Source organism: Paroedura picta, chromosome 3 (assembly GCF_049243985.1).
Source record: "Paroedura picta isolate Pp20150507F chromosome 3, Ppicta_v3.0, whole genome shotgun sequence".
Lineage (NCBI taxonomy): Eukaryota > Metazoa > Chordata > Lepidosauria > Squamata > Gekkonidae > Paroedura > Paroedura picta.
Genome location: NC_135371.1, coordinates 52,225,583 through 52,240,195, shown reverse-complemented (window position 1 = coordinate 52,240,195; position 14,613 = coordinate 52,225,583). Strand labels below are relative to the sequence as shown.

The 14,613-nt window shown below is 40.2% G+C and overlaps 1 protein-coding gene across 5 annotated transcripts in view; it reads right to left on the bottom strand.

Annotated features, from left to right (window-relative positions):
- Nucleotides 1-14,613, bottom strand: part of VGLL4 (vestigial like family member 4) — a 121,153-nt gene that overhangs the window by 60,087 nt on the left and 46,453 nt on the right. Inside the window, exon 1 of one of the 5 annotated variants that reach the window (XM_077325686.1) lies at nucleotides 7,974-8,664. The exons of 3 other annotated variants lie outside the window; for them this stretch is intronic. Coding sequence is in view for 1 of the 2 variants with exons in the window: in XM_077325683.1 (XP_077181798.1) it covers nucleotides 7,974-8,058 (85 nt within the window). In the remaining variant the exon portion in view is untranslated. Of the gene's footprint in view, nucleotides 1-7,973; nucleotides 8,665-14,613 lie in introns of those variants that run through there. One more of the 5 variants, XM_077325683.1, reaches the window with a different exon arrangement.

Sequence of the window (14,613 nt, the reverse complement as noted above, 5' to 3'; positions counted from 1 at the left end):
TTGCACAGCCAAACGAATGATAAACACGCTAAAAAGGCAGTAAGCCATTGAAGTCTAGATAAAGAGGGCACTCGTCTCATGGACTCTGTGTAGGGCTGTGCCACTCCCATAGACTGCAGCCTTATTATGTGTCCTCTCCCCTCTCCATAGGGCAGTCTGATCCTGCTGCCGTATTGGCCACAGTAATACCCACACCAAGTTACATAGGAGTTAGTTAGTTGAAGCTGGGAAGGCATAACATTTCTTAATCTGAGCCACCTGAAACCTGTAGGTTTATCAATGACCCAATACGTGGCCCTCAGAACTCTGCCGGGCAGACAGACAGAAGATCCCGCTGATGGCTCCACTGCCAAGCTTCCCTGATGTTTCCATGCAGCACTGCAAAGTGGAAATCCCCTCAACTCTCCTGAGCCAAGGCATGTTTTCTTAATGGGAGATGGCTGAAGATAAGGACAAATGTTGTAAATCAAGATGCTGGGCTTCAAAGAGGGATCTGAAAATGAAAGCATGTTGAAAGTTCTCTCCAAATGCTGCCTTCTCCATACACAGGAAGAGACGACTGAAGGGGAGATGGGGGAACTCCTCCCCTCCAGAACAATAAAGCTAAATTTCCTACTGCAAAAGTGGGGGGAAGTGAGTTCCCTTTGCACATCCAGGTCTCCTAGGCTTTCCAAGGGCGAAATTAATAAAACATCAAAATGAATTTGGATTACACACTCCAAGTTTGTGACTTCAATCACAGTCCTCATTCTCTAAAAACAGGATCCAAGCGTATCTCTGTAACATTAACTAACTTTGAACTACATGGTTTTTCACTGAAAATGGAAGGAAAGCAAATCATCCCGGTATCAAGGAGCAATTGTACTTTAACACATGGGTTGACAATACAGCTTGACTGTATGTAGAAGACTGGCAAACATTTAAAAATCAAATTAGCAGAATGTCTTTCAAGTCTGAATGAAGAAATTTGTGTTCACTGCTAGGAATGGGCATGAACTGAACCACAAATGAAAACTTGGAATCTTCCCTTTATAAGAGAACAGCTGTTTTTTCATACTCTGCTTTTCACTACCCAAAGGAGTCCCAAAGAGGTTTAAAAACCTTTGCTCTCCTCTCCTCACAATAGACACCTTGTGAGGCAGGTGGGGCTGAGAGAGCTCTAACAGAACTGCTGTGTGAGAAAAGGCCTAAGAAGACTGTAACTAGCCCAAAGTCACCCAGCTGGTTGCACGTGGAGGAGTAAGGAAATCATACAGAGTTCTCCAGATTAGAGGCCATCGCTCTTAACCACTACACCACACTGGCTCTTTAAATCCTTTTCTGTTCTCCATGAAAGCAGCAAAAACAATTGACGGGGGGAGCGGGTTGCTCCCAGCAACTCAGCTGCTTCAGGCTGTCTTGTACAGTCTCTGTAAACTTTAGAGGGACTGTACAAGACAGCCCAAAAAACAGCTGTGCAACGGGAACAGCCCTCTGTTCCCTGCTGCTTAGGTTTTTTGGGGCTTTCTGCAAACCTTATTTAAATGAACTGTGGTCCCTTTCAGTGGGGTTGGTGGGCCACAAACAAGTTTGGTTCATAAATGAGCCTCCTGGTTTGCTTCAGTTCATGGTTCAACCATGAACCAACACAAAGCGTATTTTTCCAGTTTGTACTCATCCCTATTCATTGCTCGTGCCATTTTATATGAAAAATTATGTGCTCTGCCCTTGTACATGATCTTGAGAAAATACTAAATTGCTTGGTACATACTCTATATGCAGCATGTTTTTTCCAACACCTACTCACCCAAAAGAAAAATGTAAAAACTCAATGCCCATATTAATCTTTCAAGAAGGAACTACTAAGAAAGCATTTCATTCAAATCAGACCTTTTGAAAAATATAAATATTAATTATAATACAAACAGTTTAGGTGCCACAAAATGTAGACTTGTTTAAGCTTTGAGCTGCTGTGCAGAAGACATTTTACACAATACAACACATTGTGTGGACTTTGGAGAAATTTTAGCTTTGTCAGATACTTCCCAATGTTCCTGGATTTGCATACAAAGAAACTAGGCACTGTAACAAATTTGACTTGCAAGTTAGCAAGTCACAGGCTTTAAGCAAATTGCTTACTGGTGCAGAATCAAAGTTTAGAAAGTAGATTCCAGGCCCTGCATTTTTATATTAAAAGTATGTGCACACTAAGCTACTCGGAGGGGGGGAGCTACACTAAAAGTTCATTCTATACTACACTGCCAAACACTACTCTCAGCCAAGTAATGTTTCAATGTTATAGGAAGAGAGTGAAGTAATTATGTAATATGCAACTAACTAATATAAACTGACACGCAAAGCTAGAACAAAAAAAATTAGGGGTTCTGATACTCACATATGGGTATAATTTCCTTCATTATAAAATGCAGCCTTCTAGGCTGTCTATATAAAATGTAGAAGAAATACTATTGCAAGCCTCATAACATTCCTAAGGGAATTCTCTACAATTTATTGCATTTTTGCTCCAGCTGAAGACTCAAGAATTCTACATCTGGGAAGGGGGAAGGATATATCCTCCTTGATCACAGAAGCATCTGCATACCCTGTGAAGACAGCTTAACAGTATAGTTCCACATTTGGAGATGTTTGCCTTACAAATGTTTGCAAAAACGGGCAAGAATCAGAACATGCACCCTTCCCCAAGTTACTCTTACAATACAAGTTGCAGTTAATGATTTAACTCCCCCCTTAATTAAATGCCAATTTCTTCCCCAATGGGGACTCAAAGCAACTTAGATCCATCCCCCTTTCCTCAATTTGTTGCTCTCACACACCACCTATCTCTCCAAGCCTACCGTGTGGATAAGGTTCATCTGAACCTGGGGTTGGTACAGGCTGGGGTTGGTACAGGTACCCTGGAGGTACCTTCCAATTCTATGATTCTATAAAGAATTGTGACATATAAGAATGACAAATTTATAACATTTCCATAGCCATAAAAACTATACTGGTGGATCAAACCGTCTTGTTCAATGTTTGCATCAGTTAATATGTACTATGTTTTCTTATTAGCACTCTTTCATTACCTTTATTGGCATTCCACAGCATTACTATTTATTAGTATTTTCACAGGAGGTATATTCTATGTCGCTGTTGAATAAAACAAGCAGTATATTTGTCCTTCTTCAGTTTTTCTAAAATGTTGCTTTCATTACATCCACACACCAACATAAAAATACTATGATACAAACAATCCTACTCATCCTTTACCTCAACAAGCTTCTGCTTTCCTTTTGTCTGTCTACTGATAGTAAGTTTTTGAAGTAGAAAATGTCTTCCATTCCCTCTTCTACACAACAAAGATATTATTTGTCAGCTGAATTTTCTAATCTGCAACTGTAATACTAATGTAAACAGCATACTTTTCACCCAATACCATCCCCCAATCCCCCTCACCTCTAACTAAATGAAGGCATATTTTATACAGGAAAGGAGTTTTTCTACTGTAGTGTTTCATCATTCCTTATGACACTGGGCATCATGAGGAATCCATAACAGGCAAAGAAATAAAGGATATGCCTGACAGTTTGTCCTCACAATACTAATACACACTTGTGAATCAGCATCCTCAACCAGTGTGATGTCTGCTTTATGTAAACAAGCCAAAAGTCAAGCTTTTGTTGCATTACCTTCCTGCTAAGTAGGAAACTTCCTCCAACAGGAAGCAGGATTCCATCTATTCCTATCAACAAAACCACCCTGTTATCAGTTTTGCCACTGGTGATAGGAAGCTAGAGTCCAGACAGAAGAACCTGATTTGAGATTAAGCAGACAGGCTTTGCAGTAAAATGCCTTTGTGGGGGAGCCAATAGCTGTATCAAAGTCATGTATAAGAAAGAAAATAAGATGCCTTTTTATAGCTCCTTTCAAGATGACCAGTTGTGTTATAAGCAGTGACAAGCAGATTATCATATTTCATTTTAATTAACTGATTATTTTAGAAACAAACATAAGGTAATTTCAAAATGGCCTATATACAGAAAAAAAGCACAACACTAAGAATCAGTTATTTTGTTGTTTATTCCTCTGAAACACAATTTGGAGCTTAATTTCATTCTTACACTTAAGATTTACTTTGAAGGCCAAACTAATTATGACTGTGTCTTCATGGCCATCACAAGAACACTGCTGCCACTGTAAAGACATCGGAAGACATTTTAGAGCCACTGTTATGTTTGTTGTCACTAGATTTTGATGTATATTCATGACGCTTTATGTAAGCCGCCCTGAGCCTTATGGTAATGCGGTATAGAAATCCAGGATAATTAATTGATTAATTAAAATTCTGTGAGTCAAAATCTCAATGGGTCCGCAGCACACTGCTCTTGTTTCCCCCTCCCCACATGACTTTTCGAGTATTTGTCCTGAATTATACACCATTAGGCTTAGGATAGGATAGAATCCAGCAGAGAAATTCCCTACCCTAATCCCACTGAAATAAATGAGATCTGTGCAAAAGCGCTGGTGCTTTTATATGGCTCCATTCACTTCAACAGTTATGGATAAATTTCTTTGTTCTCATAATAAATTCTATGAATAGAATTCCTATTACATATGAGAAACACAAACATGTGTTTCTGTCCATGGGCTGAATCAATTTATTTTACTTCGTTTATATCAAAGGGACCCGAAGCAGTTACACTAACTTTATCATCTTGATTTTATCTGCACACAACCCTGCAAGGTAGATTAGATTGAAAGTGTATGTCAGACCCAAGGTCACCCAAGCAAACCTCCATGACAGAGTAGGTGTTCAAACATTCCAACCACCACAGGTCTCCAGCCAAGGTTCAACAAAATTTGAACAGATAAAGTCATATCACCAATTTCTTTCTCTTGCAAATTTATTTTATTAATAATGTTACTTATCTCTGTACCTCGGTACCTTTTATGAAACAAATCATAACTATGCTTCTTGGGAAAGTGAGCCCTGAATACCACAGGGAAATAAGGGCTTTTCAGACAACCAATCAACATGCACCCTGGAAATCCATTTTACTAACAGTGCAATAAACCTATAATGCTCACTGAAAAGGAGGGGGAAAGAGCAACTTGCATTTTCTCCAAGTAACATCTGGATGACTATTTGAGAGCTGAGAAACTGTAATATTCCTGGAACATAAGTGCTACCTGAAAAAAGGCATCTGGATGCCTATTTCAAAGGAACTACATATATATACTGATTTTTTTTTAAAGAAGAGTTTTCTTGACAAGTCCCTTAAGAACTCCACTCTTGATTTAAACACTAGGGTCCTATGAACATTATTCTGGTGGGTATAGAACTCAAATGTTTAAGTACATACCTAAATTTAGGTACATCCCTAAATATATTTTTGCAAGGAAGATTTTGTTCGGTGAAGTCATGTGAGGATATTCCAGTTCTCTACTGCTTAACTTCCTAGACAGAATACACTGAACCCCTCCCTTTATTATAAAGAATCCTGTAAAGGTGCAAATGGAATATCCTCACATGACTTCAGGAATAAAGATCCGTATAACTCTTTTACGGAGAAAAATGCAAGCATCAGAGCCTTGTTAAAACTGATGTTGGACTGGATCCAGCCAGCCTTTTTGGCTCAATCCTATCCAATTCCTCTTCTTATTTGTAGCCCTGCTGTTCTATATATGGCTTTGGGATCATATCCCATAATCCAAAACACAGCCAACACTAGTGGTCAAAGGGTTTCCCTTCCTCCCATTCTCACCACTTAAAAAAAGCTAGATACAAACAATTAATGTTCATATAAAAGGGTAAAGGTATCCCCAGTGCAAGCCCGAGTCATGTCTGACCCTTGGGGTGTCGCCCTCATATAAACATGGACAAAGTAACAAAGCAGGTATCCTAAGAATCTTTACATTTCTTTCCAGTTCTATTATCAGTTAAAACCTGCTTCTTCAAAATCATTTTCTTGAGTAGAATACATATGTCCAGGTACTAATCTCGATAAAAGCTAGTTCTATGAGGGAAAGGCATTTATCCCAATGTATAGTCCATGAGATGAGAAGTGGTTCTGAAAAAAGAAAGTATCACTGAAGTTCTACAAGTGTTTGGCACACCTTTATTACAAGTCAGCTGGATTTAGAGGTGGAACTATGCTGTACAAAACAACTCTTTGTTGAAATTCTGGGATGGGAAGGGGGGGGGGGATAATGGCAGATATGTTTTTTAAGCCAGGAGAGCATTAATATTGTTATATAAAAGGCCTTTCAAATTCTGTTCTTGTCTTTTCAGTTAAAATGTTTTAATTGCTAAAACAGAAGGAAACAGCAGCAACTATTAACAGTAAATTGTGATTATGGCAATAATAAAGGCTTTTGAAAGAACTTTACTAGTAACAAATTTCAAACAAATAACAAGATCTGAAAGGGAAAAAAAGGGAAATTTCTGCAAAGTCATGAAAAATATCCTGGATCCATCACACCGCTCTTACATATTTCCCCTTCCACTACTAATGAACAAACAGATACATTTAATGCATTTCTCTTCATATTTCAAGGGTGCAGCCACACACCACAAACAAAGTAATTTCCCTTTGGAGACATGAAAATTTCAGCTGACATACTTTCAACACCACTTGTCCTGACCTGAGGCCTAGTCAGCCTATTCCTCCAACATTAGCTGTTTCACGTTTAGGTATATCCTTTACACATTCGTCACTGACCACCATAGTAAAATGTACTAGAACACACACACACACACAAAACAGAGATGGAGAGAAAGTGAGACAGAGTGAGAGTGTAGATTTAGGTTGGTAGCTGTGTTTGCCCGAAGCAAGAGAACAAAATTCAAGTTCAATGACACCTTTTAGATGAACAAAGTTTTATTAAAAGTACAAGCTTATACACTGAGTAAAACTTAGTTTGTCTTAAAGGTACCATTGAACTCAGATTTTGTTCTGGGTGTGAGGGAGAGAACCCTGAGTAAAACTTAGTTTGTCTTAAAGGTACCATTGAACTCAGATTTTGTTCTGGGTGTGAGGGAGAGAGTGTGTGTAAGTGTGAGAAAACACCGAAAAGAGCCCTATTTCCAGGCAGAATTCGCCCAGCCCTGCCTCTTCTTTGCTTACTAAGCCAAGCCATTACTACTATTTCAAACAGCACGTACATACAAAGCTAACTAGTTAAAAAGCAGCTAAGCTCTGCCACCCCTCCTGACAATACCTGAAGAAAAATTAAACACAACCACCCTATAGTAAAACTGATGCATTCGGAACAATGTTAACAAAATGTTAACAAGAGCACAAACTTGGGTGTGGGAAGGGGGAGGGCAACGAGAAACCACCCAGAAGATGACCATAAAGTTATGGTTTCTAGTGGCCATGGCGTCCTTTCTGCTTGGGACAGACTGGTGAGGCTGCAATTGAGGAAGGAGATGTGGGCTTTGAGAAGAAGGGGAGGCAGCTCTCAGTGTCAGAGCTTTCTCAGAGCTGTACAGGAAGCGAGAAGTCAAACAAAGGGCCACTCTGTATTCTGTACCACAGACACCCTTCATTCGCCGGCACTGAGAAGTTAAACTCTCTGTATTACACCTTAAAAACAGAAAGTGATCTCAGCAAGACACACACAATATCCCAATCCTACATCCAGTCACTGATACAATATGTCTATAGTCCGTGTGAATGAATCTATATTTTCGAGAGAGAAAAAACAGCCGTTCATGAAAAGTGTTCACTGACTAGACAAGCATTACACCATGATCCCCTCACACAGCTACATTAATTTGGATCAACAATTTCACTTGCATAAGGCGCAAGCACGGGGAAGGGGGAAGAAATCAACATTCCAAACCACGAAGGACGGAGCTTGCATTTAAATGTTAAAAAAAACAAAACACCCCCCAAACACATTTGCAAAGCTGTTCCACTTACAAAGGCAGAACGAGGAACCCTAAAACAACAAGCGGAAAACCACACTGCAACACGAGTCCAAGTTACCTTCATACTGGCAGAGAATGCCAATATTGTTGTTCATCTTGTCCAGGTACTGGTAGTTCAACAGGTCCATCTTCATAAATAGCATTTAGCGGGCTAGCAAAGAAGACCAGCTTGCTTGCTTCCGCCCCTCCAAACAGCGACAAGACCGCGGGCAAATGCTGGCCAGTAGCTCCCGGCTCTTCCCTGAGCCACACAAGCTCCAGGCCCAGCCTCCGACTGATCAAAACAAAGTATACTCAAAGCGAGCTGAGGAAGGGGAGGGGGACCAAAATCTGCTTTCGGGGCTTTAGAACCGGAGACGGAGAATCGGAAACGTATCGCGTTCCCGATTACAAACAAAATTGCATCTGGATCAGTTTCCAGACTGGGAAGGGGAGGGCGGGAAAAACAACGGCAACGATTTCCTAGCACAAAGACATGCTAATTCTCCTCACAGCCCGCTGCAAGTTAACTGCACTGACATGCAGGCTATGCTTGGTATGACTCCTATGTAAACTAGCTTCCTCTTTCGAGCAGACAGTGATGACTGAGCATGCTCCGTGAATCCCTGGAGCTCTTCAAATGTCAGGGATATTTTCTGCACAAGATCAGGCTCTAAATGTATTGAGGCTTTGAATGCAAGTCAGAGAAAGAAGAGGAGGAGGTGGAGACTATTCAGAAGAGGCCATGTCAGATTCTGCCCTTACAGGAAGCGCTGTTGCCACTGCAGAACTACGAGGGGAGAGAAAGGAGGGAGGGAAAAGAAAGGAGGAGGAGCTCTGGGCAACACGTTAGCAAACTCCATTTACAGAAGCCCCCCCACCCCCACAACACACACACACACACACACGCCGAAAGGAATTTTTAAAACGTATCAAGCTGCAAGTCAGTTTTCAGCTTTAAAAGTAACCCTCTTGCTTGTTTTTATACTCCATATAACTCCTGTTTAATTTCCAAGCTGTAAGACACAAGTTAGTGGCATTTTGAATGTTATTTAAAAGAATAACGTATTTGTTAAAGATCTAGTTTAATTGATTTTTATACAAGAGCTAGCCACTATAACAATCGGAGGCAGAGAGGGAGCATATGATTGTTTTATGGTTTAATTCGTAAATTAGTACATTTGAAATATTTATAGGACCATAATAGTTGGAAAAAGCTATAAAAGTGGCATTTTACTATCTGGGAATTTTACTGCTTAAGCCTTCTCCATCTTGAGAGAAACAAAGGGGATTTATCTGCCCACTGTTTGCATTTCAGGATGTGGCTTGTTTTACTGCACATCAAATCTCAATCCAAAATGTTCTTGCTTGTTTATACAGATGCATGTGAATCACCCTCAAGAGGTGGAACATCTGTAATCAATGCCACTATATGAATCTTGGGTCAATGGAAAGCAATCTGTTGCTCCCCTGTGCAAGATTATTGCCTCAAACCTGATCTGCTTTACTAAAACTAAATGTAATAGGAAAAAGAGAGGATGCCAGGAACAGAAATTTAATACTCTGGCAATGATTTCTCCTTTAATTTTAAATACTCTATCAGACAGAACTTACAACAAAATGTTTTAAGTGACAGCCACAGTCATTAAGTGTGGTGACTCAGAAGCTGAACCAGGGGTGCCTTTTGAGGCTGGCACCCCAGCTGTTGTTCCCCATATTGTTTCTGTCTCTCACCTTCCCACCCTATTTCTGAGTCTCTTTTGGGGTGTGGCACAACCTATGACATTGTTTAAGAATCACAAAGTTAGAGAAACGATTAAGAAGTGATATAACAGCAGTTTTTAAAAGGCCTAAAAGAGGAAGAAGAGCTGGTTCTAAGGACTCTTGAGAGAAAAACAAGCAGCACTCTGATGAAGTGAGATAAATTTACTTGGATACCAGAGAATGTTTGATAACTATTCAACAATAAAGCAAGTTTCTAGATAGCTGGAATATCCTTCTCTTGAAGGGTTTCACTTTTTAAGAGAACCCTGCACACGAACCTACAGGTGTTGCTATCCCATCTACAGGTCTGAAACACAATCTTTTAAACAGATAAGGCTTTGATCCTGGATGAAAAGTGATAAAAATGTTACATGAGGATACAATTACGTTTATCACTTATCATTTTTCAAAGAGGTAGAAATTAAGGCAATGCAGTAGCACTTGGCTTTGTCTTCTTGCTCAGAAAAGACAGAATCACCCCCTACACAAACACAAATGCTTTTTTATTTCCCCCGTTTCACAACAATGTATTTATTTATTATATTTGTATGCAACCCTTCCCCTGAGGCCATATATAGATGCTTATGGTAATAAGTCTTTCAGCTTGATGTAGTGGTTAAGAGTGGTGGTCTCTAATCTGGAAAACTGGGTTTGATTCACCACTCCTCCACATGCAGCCACTTGAGTGACTTTGGGTAGTCACAGTTCTCTCAGAGCTCTCTCAGCCTTATCTACCTCCCAAGGTAGGCAACTGTGAGTTTCTCTGAGACTCCTTTGGGCAGTAAAAAGCAGAGTACAAAATCCAACTTCTTCCTCCTTCTCATTTATATATTTTTCTCTTTAACTTCAAGGACATGAGTATATACTGCAATAGAATTGGCCATGCTAGTGTCTGCTATATTTAGGCTACACTAGTACTATGTTAGTCCCTACATCAGGCTTTCTCAACCAGGGTTTCATGAAACCCTGGGAATTACTGATGGCCCTGGAAGGGTTTTCCATATGGGTGGGAGTTAATTTTTAATATTTTTAAAAATTTGTTAAACATTTATTGGGTGATATGACCATGACCACATATGGTCATATTGACCCATCTCCCCCTCCTAAAATGGCCAATAATGGGCCTGGAAGGATGGGAAGGGAAGGCGCCCTGGGTGGGTAGGTGCACAGCTCTGCATCCCAACCATATTCTGCATTATCATGCCACTTTTGGGGTTTCTTGAAGTCTGGGAAACATTTCAGGGGTAAAAAAGTTGAGAAAGGCTGCCCTACGTGAAACAATGCAGGTAGAAAGTTACTCCCAGAGTGTCCCTGGCAATTCCACTTACACTCATCACAAGAGCCATTTTGGCATAGTGGTCAAGGAGTACAGACTTCTAATCTGGCATGCTGGGTTTGATTCTGCACTCCCCCACATGCAGCCAGCTGGGTGACCTTGGGCTCGCCACAGCACTGATAAAGCTGTTCTGACCGAGCAGTGATATCAGGGCTCTCTCAGCCTCACAGGGTGTCTGTTGTGGGGAGAGGAAATGGAAGGCGACTGTAAGCCTCCTTCGGGTAGAGAAAAGCGGCATATTAGAACCAACTCTTCTTCAAGATTGACCACTGAAGAGACATCTCCATAGCCCCTACGAAGGGGAGACATTAATCACAACAAAGTATGTTACATTATAAAAACTCTGCCTAATCCACAACTTTTCCTACACACACACTGCCAGACACATGCCGCAGCAACTTCTTAAAAGCCTCCATGGCCCTCTAGTTACAAAAACAACAGCAACAGACACTTCTCTAATCACAACCACTGGAGCAGCCTTCAGGCTAGGGCTCAAAACACCCATCAGTCCAAACCAGGCTAATAGGAGCCTGCAATATATATTATATATATCCTTGGAGCGGGAGTTATACCTTACCCCACAACTGAGAAGGAGATCTTTTCATTCTGATATGAGGCTGATACATTTTCTTCTTGAGGATAAAGACCCTGAGATCTCTGGTGCTTTAGCACTTTTTATCTGCAAAGCTTTTTATTTTAAAAAATATTTAACACTCTTATCACTCTTTGATATAATTTTATATACACACATACACATATATGAAATGATTAGCCCATCCCATAACCTGGTAGACAGGAAAGCTGCACGCAGAACCCATAGCCACAGATTCCCATGACACGGATTCTAATCCTCAATAAATTGCACACGACGTTTCAACAATATAGATAGCAGGTGCACTGGTATCTTTTGCAGCTTTTAGTGAACAGTATTATTGTTGTATTGAGTCCTGACAGTATCACAGAAATATGAGGATGCCATGCCTGTATCCATGGAGGGTTTTCTGTTTCTCTGAAAGCTGCTTGATACAAGTACCAATCCATGGCTTCCACTCATACTCTGTATTCCTGCACCTGTTCTATTTCCATCTGCCATATACTTCTGTGAGGCACAGAATCCCAGGGAAGAAAAAAATAGCAATCCAACACAGGGACAGCTGTTAATTATTACTACTGCCACTATAGACCTTGACTGTGGTCTTCCTGCTACAGCAGAGCACCTATAAAAGGATCTGAGAGAAGATGAGGCTAATTCATTTGACAATCCTATTTTTCTTACTGAGGAATATATTTTTCCACAAAGCAATATATTCGCCTGTCACCTGAATTACTACTTGAGTATCTCATTTTGCAGCCATGAGAACAAGAGTAAAATACAACCCCCAATGTTTTTGGATGTGTGTTGCTGGAGCTTGTGTATTGCTCATGCTGTGACAGCTGACTGATTCCTGAATTAGTCAATCCTATCCTCAAATGTGGTTGTGCAGACTGATGGGGAAGAGGTAGGGAAAAAAACACTATTCATAGACTCAGGGGGAGGGTTTTTAGAGGTATAATATTACACTTATCGGGACCTGGAAGTGATCCTAGATCTAGTCCCACTCTTCCCTGTACCATACCCAACCCCCCAATTTTCTCCTTATGCTGGCTGTATCTCATTGGTATTTGGGATACACACTGATAGTACAAGAAGAAGAGTTGGTTCTTATATGCCGCTTTTCTCTACCCGAAGGAGGCTCAAAGCTGCTTACAGTCGCCTTCCGTTTCCTCTCCCCACAACAGATATCTCCCAGTGCAACTGTGGCAGCCCTTCCCATTTCACCAACCTGCAAAATTTAATGGGACGCCTCCCATCGAACAGACATAGCTCTGGAACACAATTTAAATACCTATTCATTCAACCTAACCTCTTGGCATCCGGGCATAAAAGTACTATTATCAAGACATTTGTATCCTCTGTTCTGAAGCAAATGTTCATCAGGCAGCTTACTCGGCAATGAATACAATAAAAGAATTATCATCATCAGGTTCCTTTCAAAACTATACTTGCACTTCTGTTTTCCTTCCAGGTGCCTACCTTTTTGATTTTTCACTTTAAAAAGTACCTCAGACTTTTATTTCCACCTCTAGTACAGAACCACATAAACGGCCAAAACCAGTCATTGTTGATGTATTTTAGTAAGCTTTTGCTCAACTGAAGTAGTACCGAAAGAAGTTAATTAACACATTCACTTACCCACTCCCATTTATGGACATGTGTGAGTACACACATGAACACCAATAAAATCTTATTACAAAAAAGTTATAAACTCCCTGCAAGAGCTATACTATACATTATGAAAATGTTATCAGTGATAAGTAGGGCTGCCAGCCTTTGGCAGGTACCAGTGGGACATGGTGGAGGCATCATTGTCGAACATGACAGGAAGTCACTTTCAAGAAAAGTGTTACACGTCAATCTAGGAACTGATGGAACCTCTTATGTTTTTATCATAGAGTCTATGGTGATTCAAACAGCAACATGACATTATGCGCCTGTTTTCCCTGAGAGCGACATCACATTGCAACCACAACAATCTTAAAAAAAATTTTTTTCCCTGACTTCTCAAGCATAAGCTGTTGTCATCATAGGAAGTATTTATTTATTTATTTATTTATTTATTGTGTTTGTATACTGCCCTTCCCAGGAGCTCAGGACAGTTTACATCATGGAAAGACATTAAAACATTATCAGTCAAAGTTAAATAATACAAAGTTAAATAGTACAATTTTTTAAATCAAAAGATACAAATATTAATATGCTACATGGAACGAAGGCAAATATCAGCCTTTAGCTGAACTAAACCTTAACATTTAATGTTTCCCTCATTCATGTTAGGTTTCACCGAATACCATATGGGGATTTTCAAAACGTGTTTTTGCACCACTGTACGTAACCCCAAGGGTCAGACATGACCCAGTGCTTTACCTTTACCATTTCCATCATGCTGTGGTACTTTAAAGACTAACAGAGTTAAGTTGTTTCATCAGATGTACAGTATAATCTTGTTGTTGTTATTAGTTGCGAAGTCGTGTTCGACCCATTGCGACCCCATAGACAATGATCCTCCAGGCCTTCCTGTCCTAATAATAATAATCAGGCAAAGAAGTGTTTAGGTATGTGTACATACACAGGGTCTATTCAAAGTGGGTATGTCTCCTGATGTAGTGGCTAGGAGCCCAGGCATCTAATCTGGCGAGCTAGGTTTGATTCTCTACTCCCCACATGCAACCAGCTGGGTGACCTTGGGCTCGCCACAGCACTGATAAAGCTGTTCTGACTGAGCAGTAATATCAGGGCATATTAGGTATTGTCAGTTTCATACAGAACTGTCATTACTAAGAAAAATACAAAAAAATCAGCACTCTTATGACTATTAAATGCAAGAACTGAAAATAAAGAACAGCATTTGCCTCTTAACTTACCATTACAACATCATCATGAGCTCTCACAGCTAAAACAGCTGCCACAATCTCAAATTGGTTTTACTGTATACAAACAAAAAAGTAATTAAACAATATAATTGGCTGCAAGTTGAGTACCGGATCAGGCTCAACAGCATTGGTTGCCAATTGAGTACCA